This window comes from Natator depressus, chromosome 4 (assembly GCF_965152275.1).
Source record: "Natator depressus isolate rNatDep1 chromosome 4, rNatDep2.hap1, whole genome shotgun sequence".
Classification (NCBI taxonomy): Eukaryota; Metazoa; Chordata; order Testudines; family Cheloniidae; genus Natator; species Natator depressus.
The window spans coordinates 29,361,649-29,384,181 of record NC_134237.1 but is presented as its reverse complement, the minus strand read 5'-3'; the positions used below and the strand labels follow the sequence as shown (position 1 = coordinate 29,384,181).

At 46.2% G+C, this 22,533-nt stretch overlaps 1 protein-coding gene across 2 annotated transcripts in view; it reads left to right on the top strand.

Moving 5' to 3' along the window:
- Positions 1-22,533, top strand: part of MANBA (mannosidase beta) — a 78,108-nt gene that overhangs the window by 4,827 nt on the left and 50,748 nt on the right. The window contains exons 2-5 of one of the 2 annotated variants that reach the window (XM_074950684.1): positions 6,971-7,065; positions 7,565-7,670; positions 10,451-10,621; positions 13,409-13,532. In XM_074950684.1, coding sequence (XP_074806785.1) covers positions 6,971-7,065; positions 7,565-7,670; positions 10,451-10,621; positions 13,409-13,532 — 496 coding nt within the window. The remainder of the gene's footprint in view (positions 1-6,970; positions 7,066-7,564; positions 7,671-10,450; positions 10,622-13,408; positions 13,533-22,533) is intronic. The other variant, XM_074950685.1, reaches the window with a different exon arrangement.

Below are 22,533 nucleotides of genomic sequence, written 5' to 3'. Positions count from 1 at the left end.
GAGATTTATATACATAGAGAACATGAAACAATGGGTGTTACCATACACACTGTAATGAGAGTGATCACTTAAGGTGAGTTATTACCAGCAGGAGAGTGGGGGAGGAACTATTTTTCATAACTATTTCGCATTTGGGGACAATGTATACCTTCAAATCAGCAGCACTGCTATGGGTACCCGCATGGCCCCACAGTATGCCAACGTTTTTATGGCTGACTTAGAACAATGCTTCCTCAGCTCTCGTCCCCTAATGCCCCTACTCTACTTGTGCTACACTGATGACATCTTCATCATCTGGACCCATGAAAAAGAAGCTCTTGAGGAATTCCACCATGATTTCAACAATTTCCATCCCACCATCAACCTCAGCCTGGACGAGTCCACACAAGAGATCCACTTCCTGGATGCTACGGTGCTAATAAGCGATGGTCACATAAACACCACCCTATACCGGAAACTGACCGCTATCTACCTACATGCCTCCAGCTTTCATCCAGGCCAGACCACCGATCCATTGTCTACAGCCAAGCTCTACGATACAACCGCATTTGCTCCAACCCCTCAGACAGAGACAAACACCTACAAGATCTCTCTCAAGCATTCTTACAACTACAATACCCACCTGCGGAAGTGAAGAAACAGATTGACAGAGCCAGAAGAGTACCCAGAAGTCACCTACTACAGGACAGGCCTAACAAAGAAAATAACAGAACGCCACTAGCCGTCACTTTCAGCCCCCAACTAAAACCTCTCCAACGCATCATCAAGGATCTACAACCTATCCTGAAGGAAAGGAGTACTTGTGGCACCTTAGAGACTAACACATTTATTTGAGCATAAGGTGCCACAAGTACTCCTTTTCTTTTTGTGAACACAGACTAACATGGCTACTACTCTGAAACCTATCCTGAAGGAAAACCCATCACTCTCACAGATCTTGGGAGACAGGCCTGTCCTTGCTTACAGACTGCCCCCCAACCTGAAGCAAATACTCACCAGCAGCCACACACCACACAACGGAACCACTAACCCAGGAACCTATCCTTGCAACAAAGCCCCTTGCCAACTGTGTCCACATATCTATTCAGGGGACACCATCACAGGGCCTAATCACATCAGCCACACTATCAGAGGCTCGTTCACCTGCACATCTACCAATGTGATATATACCATGATGTTCCAGCAATGCCCCTGTGCCATGTACATTGGTCAAACTGGACAGTCTCTACGTAAAAGAATAAATGGACACAAATCGGACATCAGGAATTATAACATTCAAAAACCAGTTGGAGAACACTTCAATCTTTTGGTCACTCGATTACAGACCTAAAAGTTGCAATTCTTCAACAAAAAAACTTCAAAAACAGACTCCAACGAGAGACTGCTGAATTGGAATTAATTTGCAGACTGGATACAATTAATTTAGGCTTGAATAAAGACTGGGAGTGGATGGGTCATTACACAAAGTAAAACTATTTCCCCATGTTTATTCCACACACCCCCACCCAGTTCCTCAGACATTCTTGTCAACTCCTGGAAATGGCCCACCTTGATCTTGTCAACTCCTGGAAATGGCCCACCTTGATCTTGATTAAGTGATCACTCTCGTTACAGTGTGTATGGTAACACCCATTGTTTCATATTCTCTATGTATATAAATCTCCCTACTGTATTTTCCAGTGAATGCATCCGATGAAGTGAGCTGTAGCTCACGAAAGCTTATGCTCAAATAAATTTGTTAGTCTCTAAGGTGCCACAAGTACTCCTTTTCTTTTTGCGAATAGAGATTAACATGGCTGCTACTCTGAAACAGAAATTAAGGTATCTCTGGCTGTAGATAAATATTCTAGCAATGTGACTTCCATTGTTTCAGAAGGTGTTGAAAATGAGAACACCTTGAAGATGGATGTAGTGACAATTCATGTTCTACATGTTCGTGTTCTTCTATGACAGTAATGTTCTCTGAAAACCTACCTTCAGTGGAATTCTCTTACTGTATTCCACATAAAATACTATTGCAAAATGAGTTTATGTAATGTGAACATGCAAAGCAGTTTCAAATTGCATCACAGCAAAACTATTGCAATAGAAAAGACACCTACTTCTGTTTTTTATTATTTTTGTTTAAATCACAAGGAATATATAATGAAATACAAGAATTGTATTACAGGGAGGAATCAAAAATCAGTGTAGCCATCTGGAGGAGACAAGCAATAGAAAGTATATAGTAGTCATTTTTGCTTTCTTACGGCCTCCGCCAAATCCCACTTCTGTTTACTTCAAAGAGCATTGGATCAGGCTTGCACTCAACAAAAATTAGAAAGATATGAAATAAAATATACTTATAGGTGCGTTTTATTCTATCAACTGTATTGTAAAGATCTGTCAGAACCGGGAGAGGGGCAGAAGTTTAGAGCCTATATTCTGCTTCTATAATAAAGACAAGCTATGAGATTTTGGCTATTTCCTAGACTTAAACATGACCTGCAAAGGAAAAAAATGTTTTTGTGTCCCCTTTTATAATGTATAAAGAAGGCTTGATTTCCACCCCTCCCTCCCCCACCCCCCCAAAAAAAGCAAACCTGTGGGTTTTTCCTACATGTTTGTTATATTTGAAGTTCAGATCCTGTCTAACCTGAAAGGTACTACGGTGGCCAAAGAGTTAGTGAAATGTTGCCCTTCCAGAACTTCAGTGCAGTTGAGAGGGGAAAGGATTTTTAGTCATACTGTTTAAAACTGTTTGATTTTTGTGAACACCGTCTTCACTTACTGTTAAACATTCTGGAGACAAGGTGTCACTCAACACCTTCACTCCTTCAATAATGTGTGAGAGCTAACAATATACTACTCTGAGACCCCCAGGACGTCCTCCAGTAGATTATAGGATGACGAGACAACATTCCTGTTAGTTCCAAAGTAATATAAAACAAAACAAACCACACCCTCAAAAAACTAAGTAGCAAAAATTCAAATGAACAAAATATCTTCTGGGTTCAAAATCAGTTTAAAAAAAATTCACACATCATCTTTAAGAAACATGAGGAAGGCTCGAAATTTATTGGATATGGATGTGGTTGGTGGAATCGAATGAAAAGAACTTTTTGACATTGCACAAAGAGCTCTCCAGCCAAAGGCCAGGCAACAAAATTACAATAATTACTAGGAAATGGAACACCAACTCATTTCAGATAAGATGCTGTACAGTCATCCAATGGTAGCAATCTTTGGTCACTATCAAGTGGAGTTCTTGTTTCCTGATCCAACAAGTTCCTTAATGTGGTTTTTCTCAGGCCTAGGACATGATGCTATAATCAACCAAAGCAATGGGGCAGAATTGATCATTGAAAGAAGTTTTGGATGAACAAATGAAATAATCTTGAGCTAGTAATTGCTGTTCTGGGCGGAAAACTGATTTGAACTGCAGCATGTTTAAACTATCTAGAAAGTGACATTGATGGCATCGGGCTTCAGACCACACGTGCATGTGTGCACACATGCATGCACGCATAAAACTGCATGAAAAAATCTGCTCATCAGTATACTACATATGCTCCTGTAGTTGAAGGGATCATTGCCGTGTAGTTTTGGCCCAAGCTTTATTTTTTGTTAAAGGTTTTACAAAAGCTGATAATATAAATTGCTTCCTGCAATGTACACCAAACAAAATTAAGACCAGACTATTCAGATATAAACATCCTCTTCTGTGTCTGCAGCTGAGTAAGTAATACATCATTTGTGCTGAATTGAGCCTCAAATGTTTGTGAGCCTTTTGCTATTTTCTTGAATGTATTTGTTTAAAATTATTTGCTTACATGAATTATTATTGATCTTAAGATTGTTCACTTGCAGTTTGTTGTATTTGATACCCAAAATGTGATGTGTTGGATAGTTATGATTGAACATGTAGGTCATGTGGTACTTTTCTATACTCAGATTGGCTGAGCATAACTCTTAGATCAAATTTTGAGTGCAATTGCTAGTGTTTATACACAGAACTATAGAAATCATAGGAAGGGACCTCAAGAGGTCATCAAGCCCAACCTCCTGTGCTGAGGCAGGACCAAGTAAACCTAGACCATGCCTGATAGGTTTTTGTTCAACCTGTTCTTGAAAACTCCAAAGATTTTTGGACCTTATTTGTGAATGTTTTCTGATCTCTGCTTAAAACTCTTTGTTCCTATGAGCATTCTTGCCAGGAAACTCCATCACTAAAACAGTAATGGAAAGTGAACACGAAGAGATGTGAATACAGGCACAATTTTGAATTCACTGTTTTTTATTTGAGGGAATGTTTGCAGGAAAACGTTTTGAGCTACCTGCAGAGCAGCATGGTCAGCAGCATTGTGTTGATAATAAACAAAACTGACTTGTTTAGTTTGAGTGAATAAACTGAGAAGTGCAGAAAGACAACAAATTGCTTAATTGGCAAATAGTTCTGGGAATACTAGATCTTCTCCCTTCCACCCAAATAAACATAGATAAATAAGGATTTGCCCTCTGTCCCTGAACCCACAGAGCCCCAGAATCTTCAGGAGGCCAGGGGTATCTATGTGGATGTTTCTGCACCAGCTGTGAAGCACTTGCCTTCTTCTAACTCCCAATCTGTGTGGCTCCCCTGGCACTGTTTTGCCAGCACTTCCTCTTCCTGGAGTCTCCATGAAGAGGATGGAGTGGGGGCCAGAAATCAACTATATCTTTTTCTGGATAACACTTTTCAGGTGCCAAGTAGGTCTTTGTGGGAGGAAAGTAATGCACAAACTCCCTGTCCCATCCTGTCTTCCTCCAGCTTTTTGCTTCAGCAGCGCCAGGTCCAAATATTGGAGAGGGTGTTCCCTATGCACATTTATTTCAAGGAAATGACCAGACTCTAGGGTTTTGAAATGTTTTTAGAATGTTAAATGTTGTCAGTGCATAGGTAAGGAGGTAGTTTTGTGAGTGTAATGTTATTTTAACTTGGTATTGCCCCTTTAAAGATGACAAAGTGATGAATAACACAATAGAGCACTCCAAATCGGATGTGGTTAAGGTCTGGTAGTCTCCCTCAAAAGCTTGCTTGCTGATCTTTCACATTTGAAAGCAGTAAGACATGTCCCTGGTGCACATCAATAGGCATCCTTCTCAGCCTGAGCCAGATTGTGATCAGAGATGTGCTACAGGAGAAGGCCTCCACACTTGTATGGCCTGCACGAGGGACAGTCACAATAGCAGTTCCTGCTTGCTGCTTACTCTCCCTGGCAAACAAATTGCCTGAGAGGGGGTAGCAAGGAGGCAGGGCCATGCCCTACCCTCTGCACAGGCCCATGAAGTAGCATATGTCCTGCTGGGAGGCTCCAGAAGAGAATATATTACTTGAGACATATCCTCTCCTGGTGTTCCCTCAGGTGCTGTGACTCTTCTGTGCCCTACACAAGACTGCATGTAAATCACACAATCTAGCCTTATATGTTGTAAAAGGGATACAAGAAGAGCCCCTTCAAAGAAATCTGAGTGCAGAAGGACTATTAATATTGATACTGACATACGAGATGAGAAAAATTGAGTTGCAGCAAGGAAAATAAAAGGACTGACCAAATTTTCTTTCTCTCAGTTTGAATCTGGGCATTCAGGCCCCAGGAATAACTCTTAACATTCTAGAAAACTTCTAATGTTACGTAGTGAGTCTTGCTGCCTCTGTGCTCTTTCCAGCTAAGCTTTGGGTAAAGTACATCAGCAGAATCTACAGCTGTTTGTTTTAGGAAACCAATTCAGCTGAGAAATTGCTGGAGAAAGATGAGATGCTGTCTCAGTAGGTGCCTCTGATATACGCACTGAACTGTCTGACATAAACATCTTTCTCACGTTCAGACACCACAGTGAGACTTTTTATGAGCTGGGTTCCACTTTTGGGTTAACTCTTCTACTAGTTCATTTGGGTAGTCCCACAGACTTCAGTGGGGCTACTTGCAGGAGTAAGGGTTGCAGGATTGGGCCCTTAATATATCATTGTTACTATTATTTCTTCAGAGCCATTGTGTGTAGTGTTTTACTGACAAGTAGAGGACCGGGCCCTGCACTACCATCTACATCTGTGCAAAGTGGAGGTAAAATGCTACCAAAGAGTCAGACTTCCTCACTGACACTCACTTTTTCCAGGTGTAAGTGGCTGCACAAGGTGCAAGGCAGTGGAGTATCAGGTCCACACACCTGCCCTGAGTTGTTTGCAGTCTATGTGAGGTACAAAGTGACCCAACATAAGGAAAGGAACATCAAGGAAAAGGGAGTGGGAATGAGTTGTAAGGAATGTGCTTATAATTCATGAGTGAGCGGTATGACAAAAAGGAAAATAGCACATTTGTTATAATTACGGTGAGGTTCTCACATAACTGTCTTTTGGGGGGAAGAACAAAGATAGACATTTTAATTTTACTCAACCAACCAAAATGTGTTTCCACTTTTCCCTCCCCTAATATAACAGTGGAATATATTCCTGTCATATCAGGAGTGATAGGTGTGGATTTCTGGGGATGTTGCTGATATTTAAAACCATACAGGTTTGTTCACTATAGTTTCTAGAGGTTTGAAGATTCTATTTCCCTGGCCCTTATGATCTTGTCTGTTCTGTATGCTCTGTCATTGTGGTGGTGGTGGTTCTGCTACTCTCTCTCTCCTTTTGAATTGCTACCTCTGTTGAATTCTTTCTGTTTCCAGCCCAGCATTACAAGGGCCAAATCCTGCTCCCCGTACTTCTAAACATGAGTACAGCAAGCAGAATTTAATTTAACCTATATGTAGTTACTGTCAAAATGTTCTAAAGCTGTTGCTTTCACATATCACTTCAGAAGCGGAAGAAATATCTGAGCTCCTAAAGCTAACCAAATTAAGATAATTGGATTGTGCACTTGCAGAATATCTGAAAATGACTCGCCTACTAGATAACAGTATTCATTTTATTTGTGTAACACTGCAATGTTTTTTGTTCATCTATCAATAGGATCCTTACTATAGGTTTAATGACCTGGCCTACAGATGGATCTCCTTGGATAATTGGACTTACAGCAGGACATTCAAAGCCCCTTTTGATGTCAAGTACGCAATAAGAATAGTTTTATGTTATCTTCCATGCAGAAATGTTTGTTGTTAAGCAGTCAGCCCCAAATCCACCGATTACTTTCAGATGTAATAAACCAAATTCTGTAATGGGATATAAACTTCAAGCAGCCTGTTGCTAAATGTCACTTAGTGGGTTTCTTTTTCTTTTTCAAGATTTTTTTCCCCATTGTCAAAAAATGATGTACAAATTCCGAACTGCTGAAGGGCAATAATAAAGCTGATAGGAAGCAAGCAGCCACACATCTGATATCTATTGGACATGGGATGTTGTGCTGTATTGTGAGTCTGATCCATGTCAGCTGTCATTTTAATTTGAAATTATAAAGATGGTTACACTGAGGAAAGTATTTTTATAACCCATTGAAACAGCTGCTATTTAGGATACTGGGGACATAGATTTCAGTATTGACTCTTTCCATGTGTAGTTAATTCAAAGTACCCTAATAATTTTACATTCCTGTGTCATCATTCATAGCAAATGGCAGAAAGTGAATTTGGTTTTCGAGGGAGTAGATACAGTAGCACAAATCCTGATCAATAATGTCACTGTTGGGAGAACGGACAACATGTTCAACAGATATGTGAGTAATGCTGGTATTTCTAAAGGCAATTCTACACTTGTCTCAAAGCACTTTTCTGCCAAGCGGTTCGTACCTCGACAAGTACACAATAATACCCGCAATGTGTTCAGTCCAGAGTAAAATGTAGTGGACTAGACTTGATAATATGTCATAGGGTTTGAAATGTCTTTATCTGAGAGCCATACAGAAAGCCACCTCATTGCTGGGAAGGGGAGGTGCACTGGCTTCCCAGTGGGAGCAGGATCAGGCCGAGAGAAGAACATTTCATGTTGTAATCTAGAAGAAGTATGGCAAGAGGAACAGTTTACCTAATGATATGAGTCTTGCTTCTTGGGAACTGTCACAGCTCTAAGAAAACTGAAGTTTAAATCAGTTATATTAGCTGTAAATCTGCTTATTAATTGGTATTAGAATGCTGCTGCTTTACATGTGAATGCCGAAGTGTAAATGCATGCAGTGTAAAGCTTACTTATAAATGTTTTTCTGCAGTTTCTTTCTTTTGTTCTTTCATTCTAATAGAGTATCCAAATTCCCAGGCCTTTTGATGTCATTGTGTTGTCTCTTTGATCCTAGTCTGTATCAGTATGACAGGATCAGGTACTAAATAGTCACAGACCTTTTTTAGGATTGCCATAATTGTACTAAATAATTTTGTAGATTTCAATTATAAGGTTGTGCTAGGTCCTATACAAACAGTTAGTAAAACACAGTCCCTGCTCCAAAGAGTATAAATAGTATAAATAGACAAAACAGACAAAGACTGTGAGAAAGGAAAGCCCATCTCCATTTTATAGATGGGGAACTGAGCCACACAGAGATCCTTAGTTTCTTCATGTCTCAACATTTACCTTCATGGCTTTAGAGAAAAGAGGGTCTTGTGGCTGAAGCACAGAACTGGGACTCAGGAGATCTGGATTCTGTTCCTGGCTTTGCCCCAGACTTGCATGACCTGGAACAAATCAAATAGCCTTTTTGTGCCTCGGTTTCCCACCTGTAAAATAGGAATATTAACTCTTCTCTCTTTCACAGGGGTGCTGTGAAGGTTTAGTTAATGTTGGAAGGTGTCAAAACAGTTTACAGATGAGAGATGCTGTAGAATTGCAAAGTAGTATTATTCAGTATTTATTTCTGGGTCTTCATTTTGGTAGGCCACTAGTAGCATCTGCTTTGTGAAGTGACTGCGTAAAGTAGAATTGAACTGACTAGGACAGAGTCAAGGATTTCGTGACTCTGGCAGTTACTCTATTCAGTGGCTCCATTTGTAAAACACTTGAGTGGTAAATCTATTCTGTGGAGGCTGCTTATGTTGTAATTTGTTGTGTGGTGGTCTGCTGCCTGGTCAAGGACAGTGGCTGCTGATTGTGGAGAGGGGCAAGGGCACTTCCACTTGGTAGAAATTCAAGAACAAATAGCAGGCATGCCACAAATGAATGGTGTGGACAGAACACTAATATCAACCAAATGAAATCTTCATTTTACCAGGTGAAATTAAATTGAGGGGTGGGTATAGTGGTGAGAGCATAAGAGTTTTAAAACTAAATATGCGCCTTTCTGTCCATCCACAAATAGAGGGGGATCTAACACAGCGGTGGGCAAACATTTTGGCCCGAGGGCCACATCTGGGTATGGAAATTGTATGGCAGGCCGTGAATGCTCACAAAATTGGAGGTTGGGGTACAGGAGGGCTCGGCTGGGGGTGTGGGCTCTGAGGTAGGGCTGGGGATGAGGGGTTGGGGGTGCTGGAGGGTGCTCTGGGCTGGGACCAAGAGGTTCAGAGGGCGGGGGGGGATCAGGGCTGGGGCAGAGGTGCGGAAGGGGAACGGGGGGAGGCTGTAGGCGGCGCTTACCTCAAGCAGCTCCCAGAAACAGCAGCATGTCCCTCCTCCGGCTCCTACGCTGAGGCGCAGCCAGGCGGCTTTGTGCGCTGCCCTGTCTGCAGGCGCTGCCCCTGCAGCTCCCATTGGCTGTGGTTCAGGGCCAATGGGAGCTGCGGGGACGGCGCTTGGGGTAGGGGCAGGGTGTAGAGCCCCTTGGCTGTCCCTATGCTTAGGAGCCAGAGGGGGACCTGCCACTGCTTCCAGGAGCCGCGCGGATTGGGGCAAGCCCCTGACCCTGCTCCCCAGTGGGAGCTCGAGGGCCAGTTTAAAATGTCTGGAGGGCCAGATGTGCCCCCCGGGCCATAGTTTGCCCACCCCTGGTCTAACAGGTCAATGAATAAGTCCTACGGAGAGTTCTTTGTTCAGTCCAGAGATGACAGTGTATCTACATTTTCGAGAAGGGAGTGGAGGGATGGGAAACCATACTATGCCTTGACAGCAGAGGATTGTATAAGGTTCAGCTGAGTACTCAGTCTACCTAAAATCAGGCTCTGAAGCTCACCTACCAACCCCATGCTTCACAGCCCAAGCTATATCTTCAAAGTGTTGTCTGCATAGCTATTTTTAGAGTGCTAGTGTGAGCCTGCTAGCTCAAATCTGTCAACCTGGGCTGGGAGGCTTACTTCTGTGGGCTACGTAGACATACCCATAGACTCCCATTGACTGCAATGGGGCTGAGGGGTTTGCCCAGAGAGAGCTACATGTAGGACTTAGTGTGCCTTTCCTCTTAGTTTGAGAAGTATTCTAATTCTCTTTTCCTTCAGTCCTGCAACCTGTAGAGACTAGTTCACAAACATATTCAAATAATATCTATATGGTTTAAAAGGAATATGCCAATCTTTATAAAGCTCACAGCTAAATTTCAGTGGTATATCGTTTTGTTTTTGTTTTTTCCTGGTGCAGAGCTTTGATATTACCAGTGTGATCAAGGAGGTCAATTTTATTGAGGTCCGTTTCTTATCAGCCATTTCATATGCAGCAGAGCAGAGCAGATCTCACAGAGCATACAGTGTGCCTCCACAGTGCCCTCCACCTGTGCAGAAAGGGGAGTGCCATGTTAATTTCATCAGAAAGGTAAGAGCAAGATCATGTGTGTATGTGACTAGAGGCTTGGATGCAGGAATGCACAATGTACTGTCATAATAAATGTATTCTGAAACCTGTGATGTAATTTCATAACTAGGTCATATTTTTCATAGCACAAAAATCCCATAGTCCAAAATGTAGATCTAATCTGTAAGAGGCATAAAAAGGCCAGGGTAGCTATCTGTGTGACAAGAATTTTTAAAAGGTTATCTTTGTCAAGATGTCAGCAAGCAGACTGACAGCCAGAAGGGTGTTTCTGTGGGGGGTAGATTGTGTAGTCACTATCAATCTATCCACTAGGTGAGTTTAGCAAGGAATAATGACAATAGCTAGCTGTTCTGAGTGCCAGAGTTTATTGCCAAGGCTGTAGAAAATCTCAGCCAAGCAGCTCTGTGAGTGTTTTTCATTGCTCATGTGCTGTGCTATTTATACTGTGCCGCTCTGGCATGTACCGACAAGACTTATCTAACGGAGAGCCCACTTTCATCTTAAGGTGTTGTGAAGTGTGATGGAGATATAGATATATATAAATATGTATTAAGTTAAAATTACAGACTAGAACAAACCTACCAAAGATGGGAAACTGTAAGTCTTTAGTTCACACTGTTATAACTACCTATGGCAGAATATCTTCTGTGTAGGATCTCATGCTGTTCTGAAAGAGCCTTGCAGTAAGGAGGCACAACTGGGAAAATAACGAGTTTCAGAATTGCCTTTCTTTTGTTGGTTTGTCACAGTTTAAATGCCTTCCCTGCTAAGTGCTCCCTGTATTCTGAACAGAGACCTGCAAATCCTCCATTTTCAATTACCTCAAACAACATGCCCAGAATCCTTTTGACCTGTAACTGAATGTAATTCCTCTGGAACCTGTCAACAGAGGGCTTGGTGCCTGGTTCCCCAAAGCACTCTGTTCCCTTCTCTCCTTGGGGCTGAAGAAGACATTGCCTTCACAACCATTACAATCCCTACGGATTGCAGTTAGAACTATAGCAGAATGAAGCACTAATCTCTGGGCCAACCCTGATTATCCTTGCTATGGTTGAATTTGATACCTAAGTGGGGGGAAGCATAGGGGTTTCACTTGTATCATAAAGGTTAATTAAAACTTGGAGAGTTGTTTAATTCTGCAGAGTCCATATGTTTGTTAGAAATCAGTCTGGAGGAGAAGGAGCTTGAACAGCTGTAGTCCTATTTATAGAGGTGAAATTGCGAAGAATGATTTTTATACTTTGCTGGGCTATATATTTAAACTCGTAAGACTTGTGGAAAGTACCCTTAGTGATTTTTATCCTCAAAGGCATTGCATTTCTCTACTTGCAGATTGCTTGGAATGTTTCCTAAAACGGCTTGCATTTCAAACATATGGGTATAACAGCAGAGCTGCCACATTTGAAAGTAAATAAACACAACATTTTAAAAGTTCGTTTGAGTCTTACCATTGTAAAGTAATGGAACGCTATGTATATGTGTATGAGGTTCAGTATTAGGAATGTTAAACTCATCTAGATCTTCATGGGAGTCTTGGGGCCGAATCACCCCAGGCCCACATTGAAAATGTACCTTTTAATACTTTAAGATGGTGGCTTTCTACAATAGCTGGTGAAAATATAAGGGATTATATTAGTGAACCCTATCAGTGATACAGTTTTTAAAAAGAAAAAGACTGTTCCCATCAGGACTGTTTTCTAAGAACTGGTTGTCCCTGCTGTTAAATTTGAAATTGGTTCATTGCTTTCTTCCTAGAAGAAGCTTTTGCAACTTGATAGACACGCAAGCCGACTCCTGTGGTGCAGGGAATAGGCTTGACTAACACGCTGTTGCTTGCCAAAATTAGTATGCTTCAGCTGTAAATTATTGGTCTCTAAATTTAGAGTGGTAGGTCACTGTACAGGACTTTAACAAGATCTATTGTATTTGCACGAGGGGGAGGACGTTGTGGAGCTTAAAGGTCAGCTCAATAGATGTCAACAGCATCCCTTTAAGACTAAAAATCTAGTCAGTTTTTAAAAATAAATTGAAGGTAGTTTTAGGTGCTATGCTTGCCCATGAGTATTTAATTCTGCCAATGTGTGTAGTCATAATGACATTTTCCTATTTTTTAAATATGTGGGGTTTTTTGTTTTTTTTTTTTTTTTTGGTCGTCTTCCTGTTGCTGTATGAAAGAACCATGCAAACAAAAGGGAGAAAGAGTGAACCTAATTATACACAAAACGCACCAAACAAACACACTGAATCTCTAATCTCTTTCAGTTACACTAGTCTGTGTTACTGGTAACAATAGTAGACACAACATTTTCATACTCCTGTGATATTTAGGTTGATAGTGTCCCTTTAAATTATTGTAAACACCTTTATCCATCAATGTGCTATTCCTTTCTTTGTCTCTTACATTTAAAATTAAAGGTTGACCTTAAGACTGTGGATAAGTCAGAACTGTTTTGAGAGTAACTGCTGGTTTGCTGCTATTGAATTTTTTGCTGTTTTTTTTTTTTTATTTATTATTATTATTTTTTAAGGGAAGGGGTAGGTCTGATTTTGCTCTCCCACTGATTTTGTATGGTTTTAACTCTCAGCAGAATTTAGCCAAGGAGTAAGGAAAAGATACTGTACATTCTTCTTGAGTTATTGGAAATTGGAGAACTTTTTATTTGGTGTATAGGGATATTTTGTTTAGATACAGTAGATAATTTTTATAAAGAGTCTATTTATTGTCTGGAACAATAACAGTTCCTAGGTGAAAAATACATACTTGCGATACATCTTTCTGTATTCCAGGAACAATGTTCGTTCAGTTGGGACTGGGGTCCCTCTTTTCCCACTCAAGGAATTTGGAAAGATATTAGAATTGAAGCCTATAACCTTTGTCACCTGATCTACTTCACTTTGACCCCAAGCTATGGTAAGTCTTGATGATATTGCCCTTTATTGTTTCACTTGAGAAATACAGCATTCTTATTCTAAGTTCAGTTACTTAGTACGCTGGAATAGGAACATAAAAACTGTTCTTTTGTTGTTTGTATGGACAGTGCTGAGTACAATGGAGTCCAGATCTCACTACTGAAATATAAATAATAATGGTAAAATTATTAAAAATCCAGAATGCAAACTCTGTTTTGCATAAAGAGACCAGCAGTGAATCAAAAAAATGTGTGTTAGGTTTATAATAATGATTTTCTCTCTGTCCTGTTCTGTTGTTTGGGAGCATTACTTTTGCACCAGCTTGTGTGTTCCATTAAACTTTGAGTGATTGCTCATGTGTATTCCACAATAGGTGTGCATGCTCACCACGTGCACCGGTGTCGGAAGTATTTCCCCTAGCAGTACCCGTAAGGGAGCGCCCCTAACAACCCCTGGAGTGGCGCCTCCATGGCGCGGTATAAGGGGCGCTGCGCACAACCCCACCCTCTGTTCCTTCTTGCTGCCAGTGAAGGTGCTTTGGAACTGCTCTGCCCCAGCTTTGCTGTAGCTTGTCCCCAGAACTCTTATTCGTGCAATGTTGGTGCCTGTAGTTAGTACTCAATTAGTTTTAGTTTAATTTAGCTAGTGCACCCAGGCATGCCCCGGGCCCCAAGTTTTAAGTCGTGTGACACTTATAGGCACCCGATGCCAGTGAGTGATCCGCACGCGGACTGTTTACGCTGTTTGGGTGAAACCCATCTCAGCAATCGCTGCAAGATTTGCAAGTCGTTTAAGCCTCAGACCAAGAGAGAGAGACATTAGGCTCTGGGCTATCCTCATGGAGTTGACATTGACCCCAACTCTGGTGTGCCGCTGCGAGTTCACACCAGGCACTGTGGTGTCGGTGTGCGGCAATCCCCCAGCGCCATCTACTAGTCAGCACTACTCCCCGTCCACGGGGAACGCCGAGAAGGCTAAGAAGAGGCCTTCTCCGCTGAGGCACTGAAGTAAATCTGGGGCAGAGACTAGACCCGTGTTGGGCAGACCTCGATCCCCATCGGCCTCTAGGCCTCTGACTCAAGTAGAGCAGAGTAGCCTGGCCCATTCGGAGCAGGCTTCCCCGGATGCCTTCCATGCCAGAGGCCCTGCAAGCGGCTCGGGACGTGATGTCCATGCCGGTACCAGGAGCACCGCCAATGTTGGCCCCGTGGTCCAGAGGCAAGCTGCTGCTGGGATCTCCGCAGTCACCCTCGACTCGGTACATGTCTCGGTCGAGGGAATGTTCCCGACGCCGTTCGCCACTCAACAACCATTCTGTGCGTAGTCCACGTGGGTCACTGTCGACTCCCACCAGGTTGTCTGGCTGGGTTCCGTCTGACAGAGACTCTGGGCACCGCTCCACCTCGAGGAGCGGACACCGATGGGACCGAGGCAGACGAAGGCGAAGGTCCTCGTCTCGGAGGGGCTATCGTTGCTGGTCGCAACACGAACATCGACGCCGTTCCCGTTTGTCGTCTCGCTCCCAGACCCCGCCACGGCACCGCTCCCACAGCTCCGGGCGTCAATCGCTGGTGATTCGCCATTGCAGATCCACCCGCCGGGGCCGATCGTGGAGCAGCTGCTACCGGTGGTATCGTTCCTCCACATTGGAGTCGCTGTCTCAGAGTCAGCACCGCTCCCTGCGCCACCGATCCTCCTGGTCAAGGGACAGCGGCAGGTCATACACCAGCCTGGCCTCCCTTCGTAGCTGTCCGTCGATGGGTCAGGCCAGCCAGGCTGAACAGCCTGCTCCGCCGGTGCCACAGCAGGTGCAGTGTCACCGGGCCCCGTGGCTGGCCCAATGGTACCAGTGGGCACCGTGGCCCCCAACGCAGCCCCTGGTGGGGGCTCGCTTGGTGGCCAGAGCTTCGGAATGGCAGTCGGCCTCCCTCTCCCGACCTCCGAGGAAGGAGTCGGTGGGGCGTACATCCTGGGTGCCGTGCCCAGAGAGCGACCAGGTGGTGGACCCTCTGGTGCCAGTGGACATGCAAAGTACCACACCTGCCTCCTTGCCCTCCCCTGGTGAGGTGATTACGGCCACTCCTCCCTCCGTCCTGCAGGAGACCTCTAAAGCCCACCAAGAGCTATTGAAAAGGGTGCCATCAAACCTCAACCTTCAGGCAGAGGAGGTGGAGGAGCTCTCAGACTCCCTTTTTAATGTCCTATCCGCCAGAGTGGCCTTGCCTCTCCATGAAGGGGTAGCAAAAATTTCAAATGCCCGGTGGCAAACCCCAGCCTCATTGGCCCCCATCTCTAAGAGAGTGAAACGGAAGTATTTTGTGCCCACCAAAGGCTCCTAATTCCTGGTGGTCGAGTCGGTCAACCACAGGGACCAGCAGGGCCAACCAGCCCCTACTCCAAAAAATAAGGATTCAAGGAGGCTGGATTCATTTGGGAGAAAAATGTATTTGTCCTCGAGCTTCCAGTTATGGGTGGCGAACCATCAGACTTTCCTGGGCTGATATGAGTTCAATCTGTGGGGCTCCCTGCTCAAGTTCGACGATTCCCTCCAAGAGCACGACAGGAAGGAGTTCAAAGCGCTGGTGGAGGAGGGTACAGCGGCTGCCAGGGCAACTCTGCAGGCAGCGTCGGATGCAGTGGACGCAGCCGCGCGGTCCATGGCCTCCGCGGTATCCATGAGAAGGGCGTCGTGGCTTCTGCTCTCTGGGCTGTCCAGTGAGGCGCAGACCTCCTTGCAGGACCTCTCGTTTGACAGCAAAGCTCTGTTTGCGGAACAAACGGATATAAAACTGCATGGCCTGAAAGACACTTGCACCACGCTTCAGACTCTTGGCCTCTATGTTCCGGCTCTGGCTAAACCTAAGTTTAAGTCGCAGCAGGCTCCCGCCCAGGCCACCCAATCTAAATATGAGCCCCCTTATAAAAAGTCGCGGGACTATAAGAAGCGCCCGCAGAGACAGTCTCGGCCTGCCCCCCAGTGTGTGTCCCCGAAGGGCAAACAGGCAGGTTTTGATGGGATGCCCGGGGGAGCCCTACCAGTTCTCATCAGGGATCAATCCACAATAAAGCTTCCCTTCTCCAACCGGTTGGGTGCTTTCCTCCCGGAATGGTCACAGCTGACCTTGGACCGATGGGTCCTCAACACCATCTCCCGGGGTTACACCCTCCAGTTTACCTCCACCCCACCCAACCACCCTCCGCCCCCACCCCTCCTGGGGGACCCCTCTCACGAGGCTCTGCTTGAGCAGAAGGTGGGGTGGCTCCTTGGCCTGGGAGCGGTGGAAAGGGTGTCAGCGGAGTTCGAACGCAAGGGGTACTACTCCTGCTATTTCCTTATCCCAAAGGCCAAAGGGGGGCTCAGGCCCATTCTGGACCTGCAAGGCCTGAACCAGTACGTGGTAAAGCTCAAGTTCTGCATAGTCTCCCTGGCCTCCATCATCCCCTCCCTGGATCCTGGGGACTGGTAACCTGCCCTCGATCTGCAGGATGCATACTTCCACATTCGTATATTCGAGGGGCACAGACGCTTCCTCAGTTTCATGGTTGGGCAGGAACACTACCAGTTTACGGTCCTCCCGTTTGGCCTGTCCACTGCCCCCAGGGTGTTTACAAAGAGTATGTCGGTGGTGGCGGCCTACCTCAGGCGCCATGGGGTCCAGATCTTCCCCTGTCTGGATGACTGGCTGGTCAAGGGCAGCTCCCGGTCGCAGGTGCAGGATCACATGGCGCTCCTTCTGTCCATGTGCGCCACTCTGGGCCTGTTGGTAAACAACACCAAGTCCACGTTAGTCCCAGTGCAACGCATAGAGCAGGGGTCGGCAACCTATGGCACGCATGCCAAAGATGGCACGCGAGCCAATTTTTAATGGCACGCTGCTGTCTGCCGGGGACTCTGGCAGACAGCAGCGTGCCATTAAAAATCCTGCCTGGCCCGCTCTTCTCCGCCCACCGCTCTCTCCTTGAAGGGCAGGCATGCTTCCCCCTCCCCCTCCTCTTCCCCCAGCGTGCTGGATTCCTGCCCCTTCTCCTCCCTCCCTGAGGCCAATCAGCTGACAGCCCTTGCTATGGAGGGGGAGAGGGAAAAGCAGAGCAGCAGCATGCTCTCTGCTCCGGGGACCTTGGGGAAGGGGGTGGAATTGGCATATCCCCTCCAGCCCCCTGCCAGGAGCTGCTCAGGCCAGCCCTCTGCTCTGACCCGCCCCCACTCCTCTGCCCTCACCCCTGCACCCCCCCCCACACCCCAGCCCCGTGCCCTCACCCCTGCACACCCCCCCCCCCCCCCCACAACCCCAGCCCTGACTCGGAACCTCAGGCCAGCAGTGGGCTGAGCGGGCTGGCGGTGTAAGATCAGCATTTTAATTTAATTTTAAATGAAGCTTCTTAAACATTTTGAAAACCTTGTTTACATACAACAATAGTTTAGTTATATAATATATAGACTTATAGAGAGAGACCTTCTAAAAAAAGTTAAAAAGTATTACTGGCACACAAAACCTTAAATTAAAGTGAATAAATGAAGACTCGGCACACCACTTCTAAAAGGTTGCTGACTCCTGCATAGAATTTATTGGGGCAGTCCTGGACGCCATGTTGGCCAGAGCCTCCCTCCCACCAGACAGGTTCGAGACCCTGAAAGGGCTCATCGACATGATTACAAGGTTTCCAGTGACAACAGCCAAAGCGTGTCTCCAGCTCTTGGGTCACATGTTGGCATGCACATATGTGGTCCGTCACGCCAGACTCAGGATGAGGCCCCTCGAGCTATGGTTGGCCTTGGCGATCTCCCAGGCTAGAGACAGGATGAACAAAGTCCTCACTGTGCCCGAACCGGTGATCACCTCCCTATGATGGTGGTCCTCCCCGGGGAACATGCTCCATGGGGTCCCGTTCAGAGGCAGGCCCCCATTGATGGAGCTGGTGTCCAATGCATCAGACCTGGGGTGGGGAGCCCATGTGGGGAACATTCAGACCCAATGTCTGTGGTCTGCACAGGACCTGGCCCTCCACATAAACGTCAAGGAGCTCAGGGTGGTCCGGCTGGCATGCATGGCCTTCTGCTCGCACCTGGAGGGCCGAGTGGTCAGGGTTCTCATGGACAACATGGCCTCAATGTTTTACATCAACAGACAAGGCGGAGCCCGATCCTCTGCCAGGAAGCCCTTAGGCTGTGGGACTTCTGTATAGCCCACGACATTTGCCTAGAAGCCTACCACCTACCGGGTGCCTGGAACTCGTGGGCAGATCGCTTGAGCAGGGACTTCTTCTCTTAGCATGAGTGGTCTCTTCATGCAGAGGTGGTGCACAGACTTTTCCAAGAGTGGGGAAGTCCCCAAGTGGACCTGTTTGCTACTCGGCAGAACCATCACTGTTCCCGGTTCTGCTCCGGGGGGGAGGGCTGGGAAGGGGCGCTATCTCCGTTGCCTTCCTCCTGTCCTGGTAGGCCGGTTCCTCTATGCCTTCCCCCAGTTCCCGCTGTTAGGCAAGGTCCTGGAAAAAATAAAGACGGACAGGGCCCAGGTCCTCCTGATTGCCCTGGCATGGCCCAGGCAACATTGGTATGCGACCCTCACGAGCCTGACAGTCGCCCGCCATGGCTGTTGCCATCCCGCCCAGACCTGCTCTCCCAGGACCAGGGCTGCCTCCTTCACCCCAACCTAGTGGCACTCCACCTCACAGCGTAGGCTGCTCAATGGTTAGGCTGGGAGGAAAGGACGTGCTCGGAAGGAGTTCAGCGCATCCTCTTGGAAAGCAGGTGACCCTTCACACGCTGAGCCTACTTGGGAAAGTGGTCTCGGTTTTCCTGATGGGTGGTTGAGCAGGGTGTTTCCCCCGTGGCTGCCCCAGTCCTGCTCATTTTGAACTACCTCCTTCACCTTAGAGCCCAGGGCCTGGCAACCTCGTCCATCAAGGTGCACTTTGGCCTTCCACCCACCATATTGGCCTTCCACCCACCAGTGCAGGGCCACACAGTATTTTCCCGTGCTATGACTGTCTAATTTCTTAAGGGATTGGATCATCTCTTCCCGTACGTTCGGCCCCCAGTTCCCCAGTTGGATCTGAACCTGGTGCTGGCCTGCCTCACGGGCCCCCCGTTTGATCCGCTAGCTACGTGCTCCTGGTCGCACCTCTCGTGGAAGGTAGCCTTCCAGGTGGCGATCATGTCGGCTGGGCGGGTCTCGGAACTCAGGGCCCTGACCTCCGAGCCCCCGTACACAGTATTCCAGAAGGATAAGGTCCAGCTCCGCCCACATCCTTCATTCCTCCCGAAGATGGTCTCTGCCTACCACATGGGTCAGGACATTTTCCTGCCAGTCCTCTGCCCCAAGACCCATGCGTCCAGTGAAGAGCGCCGCCTGCACACGCTGGATGTGAGACGGGATCTGGCCTTTTACCTGCAGCGGACTAAGCCATTCAGGAAGTCCTCGCAGCTGTTCATCGCCTCGGCCGATCTCCACTCAGCGTGTCTCCAACTGGATCACCTTGTGCATCTGTGCCTGCTATGACCTGGCGGGAATTCCCCCGCCATCAATTGTGCGGGCACACTCGACGAGGGCTCAGGCCTCGTCAGCTGCCTTTTTGGCCCATGTCCCCATTCAGGACATTTGTAGGGCAGCCACGTGATCTTCAGTTCATGTTTTCACCTCGCATTATGCGATCGTCTCCCAGACCAGGGAAGACATCGGGTTTGGCAGGGCTGTACTCCGTCCTGGAAAATTGTGAACTCCTACCCACCTCCAACAGATATAGCTTGGAATCACCTATTGTGGAATACACCTGAGCAATCACTCAAAGAAGAAAAGACAGTTACCTCTTCCATAACTGGTGTTCTTCAAGATGTGTTGCTCATGTCTATTCTACATCTCGCCCTCCTTCCCCTCTGTTGGAGTTGTCTGGCAAGAAGGAACTGAGGGTGTGGGGAGCGCAGCCCCCCTTATACCGCGCCAGGCAGGCACCGCTCCAGGGATTGCTAGGAGCGCTCCCCTACGGGTACTGCTAGGGGAAAAACTTCTGACACCGGTGCACATGGCGTGAACACACACCTATTGTGGAATAGACATGAGCAGCACATCTCGAAGAACACCAGTTATGGAAAAGGGAACTGTCTTTTCCCATATAAATTGCTCTCTTCTCTCCCCTGACTCTCACACTTTCATTTAAAAAAACCCAAACAGATAGTACTGCTGCAGGAGCTGTAGTTCTGTCTTGAGTGGACAAGTGCAGTGTCGGCACAGTTTAAACAGTGCCGAAATTTCAGGGCTCATGGACGAGACTGGGACAGAAAAGCAACTATGATGTGCAAGGATTGTGTTTCTCAACCTACAGTTTGAGCATTGCATGTTTGCCACCTAACAGGTTTCCTTGCCTGGCTCTGCCATTTGTATTGAAGATCATGGAAGCTGAACAAAAGTAGTTTATTTTCTGTTTCAACTGTCTAATGCATGCCACTAGAGACCACCCACGCTACCTTCCGCTCCACGCAAGACCCACTTAACATCGGGCGGGTGGGTAGTGTGCGCGCCCTCTTCGCTGGGCTGAATTTCACGCTTTACGAAGAAAGATGTTGTGTCTAAATGAAAGGGGAAGACGTCACTCCCTGGATGCTTTTATAGCTTCCAAAAATAACTCCAGCTCTCAGCCAGAATTAACGTAGTCGGAATTTCAATGAAAAGCGTCAGCATAGACTCAGTACAACTTCTGGGAAGTTCAGATACGTAAGTGCTGCCTGGTTCCTCCCACATCCTCACAACTCCACCTGCTGGCAGCCAGGGGATGGGTTGCTGGATAAGGCAGGAGGGCCCTCTCATTCAGCAGACAGAGCTTTTGGAGTCCAACCTGGAGACCGAGCTCATTAAAATTAAGAGACTGAAATTTGGAAGAATAAGCAATGAATTAGCAACTTGTGCTGTGTTGAAACAGCACAATCCCTTGTGTTGCTTGCCAGATTGTTGAGTCATAGCCTCCTGACCACTGGATCTCTAAGGAGCCCTTGTTCCCATTTTTTGCCATCTACCGGCTGGAGTTCAGGAATGGACTTGGCCTCTTATGGCAGGGGAAGGGAGGGGAAAAAGTGCATCTGGGGGAAAGCTGATGGTTTTGACCTTTTATGTAGTGTCTCTAACCTTGATTTTCCCCACCCACAGCTCTCATTGACTTCAATGTGAATTTTTGGGTGCTCAGCCCTTCTGGAAATCATGCCCTCTGTGCAGGGGTGATGTCAGCTTTGGGCCAAATTCATCCCAATGAATTCTCTTAAGCCAGTGACGTTATACCAGGGATGAATTTTGTTTTGAGAGAAACTACTTTCTCTTTTATCCCAAATCAAAATGGAGATACTACAACTTAACTATCGGAAGGAAGTAGATATATAATACACACAGAGAGGAAATTGACAGTTAACAATGGAGATTAAACAAGGGGGTTTTATAGTCCTGTTTTTTCAGTGGTTCTTGCATTATTATATTATTGCACAGGCAGAATGACCAGTGGAAGAAACACAAGCAGGAAAATTGGTTAGACCAGTGCAAATGTCCTTGTAAATAATAATAATAATAAAAAATATACTAAGTCTCCCCTGTTTTGGCTTGCCTTTGTGCATGCACAGTATTCAGCTGTGTTTTGCCAATGTCTTTGTTACAAGAAGAAGGGTAAGAAATACAGTGTCACAGCTGAGACTGCTACAGGAACACTACCAGGTACCTCCATTTGCCATTACTAGACTCTGCTGCCCCATACCCACTTCAAGGGGGATGACCCCTGTGAGGAAGTGGGGGAATAATTAACCACAGACAGTCAGATAGACTTCCTTAACAGGATTCCAAAGGGCTGCATAGATGTTCATGGGCTAAACTTGAGAACCCTACCCCCAGGAAGCATAGTTAGCTGTTTTATGCAAAGTAAAGGCTTGGCCAGCTTTTGGTTATAGTTTAATTACCCAAAGTTAACGCATTAACAGGAAGTTTCAGCAAACATTAGTTGGAGATACCCCTTTCACCAGATTACCT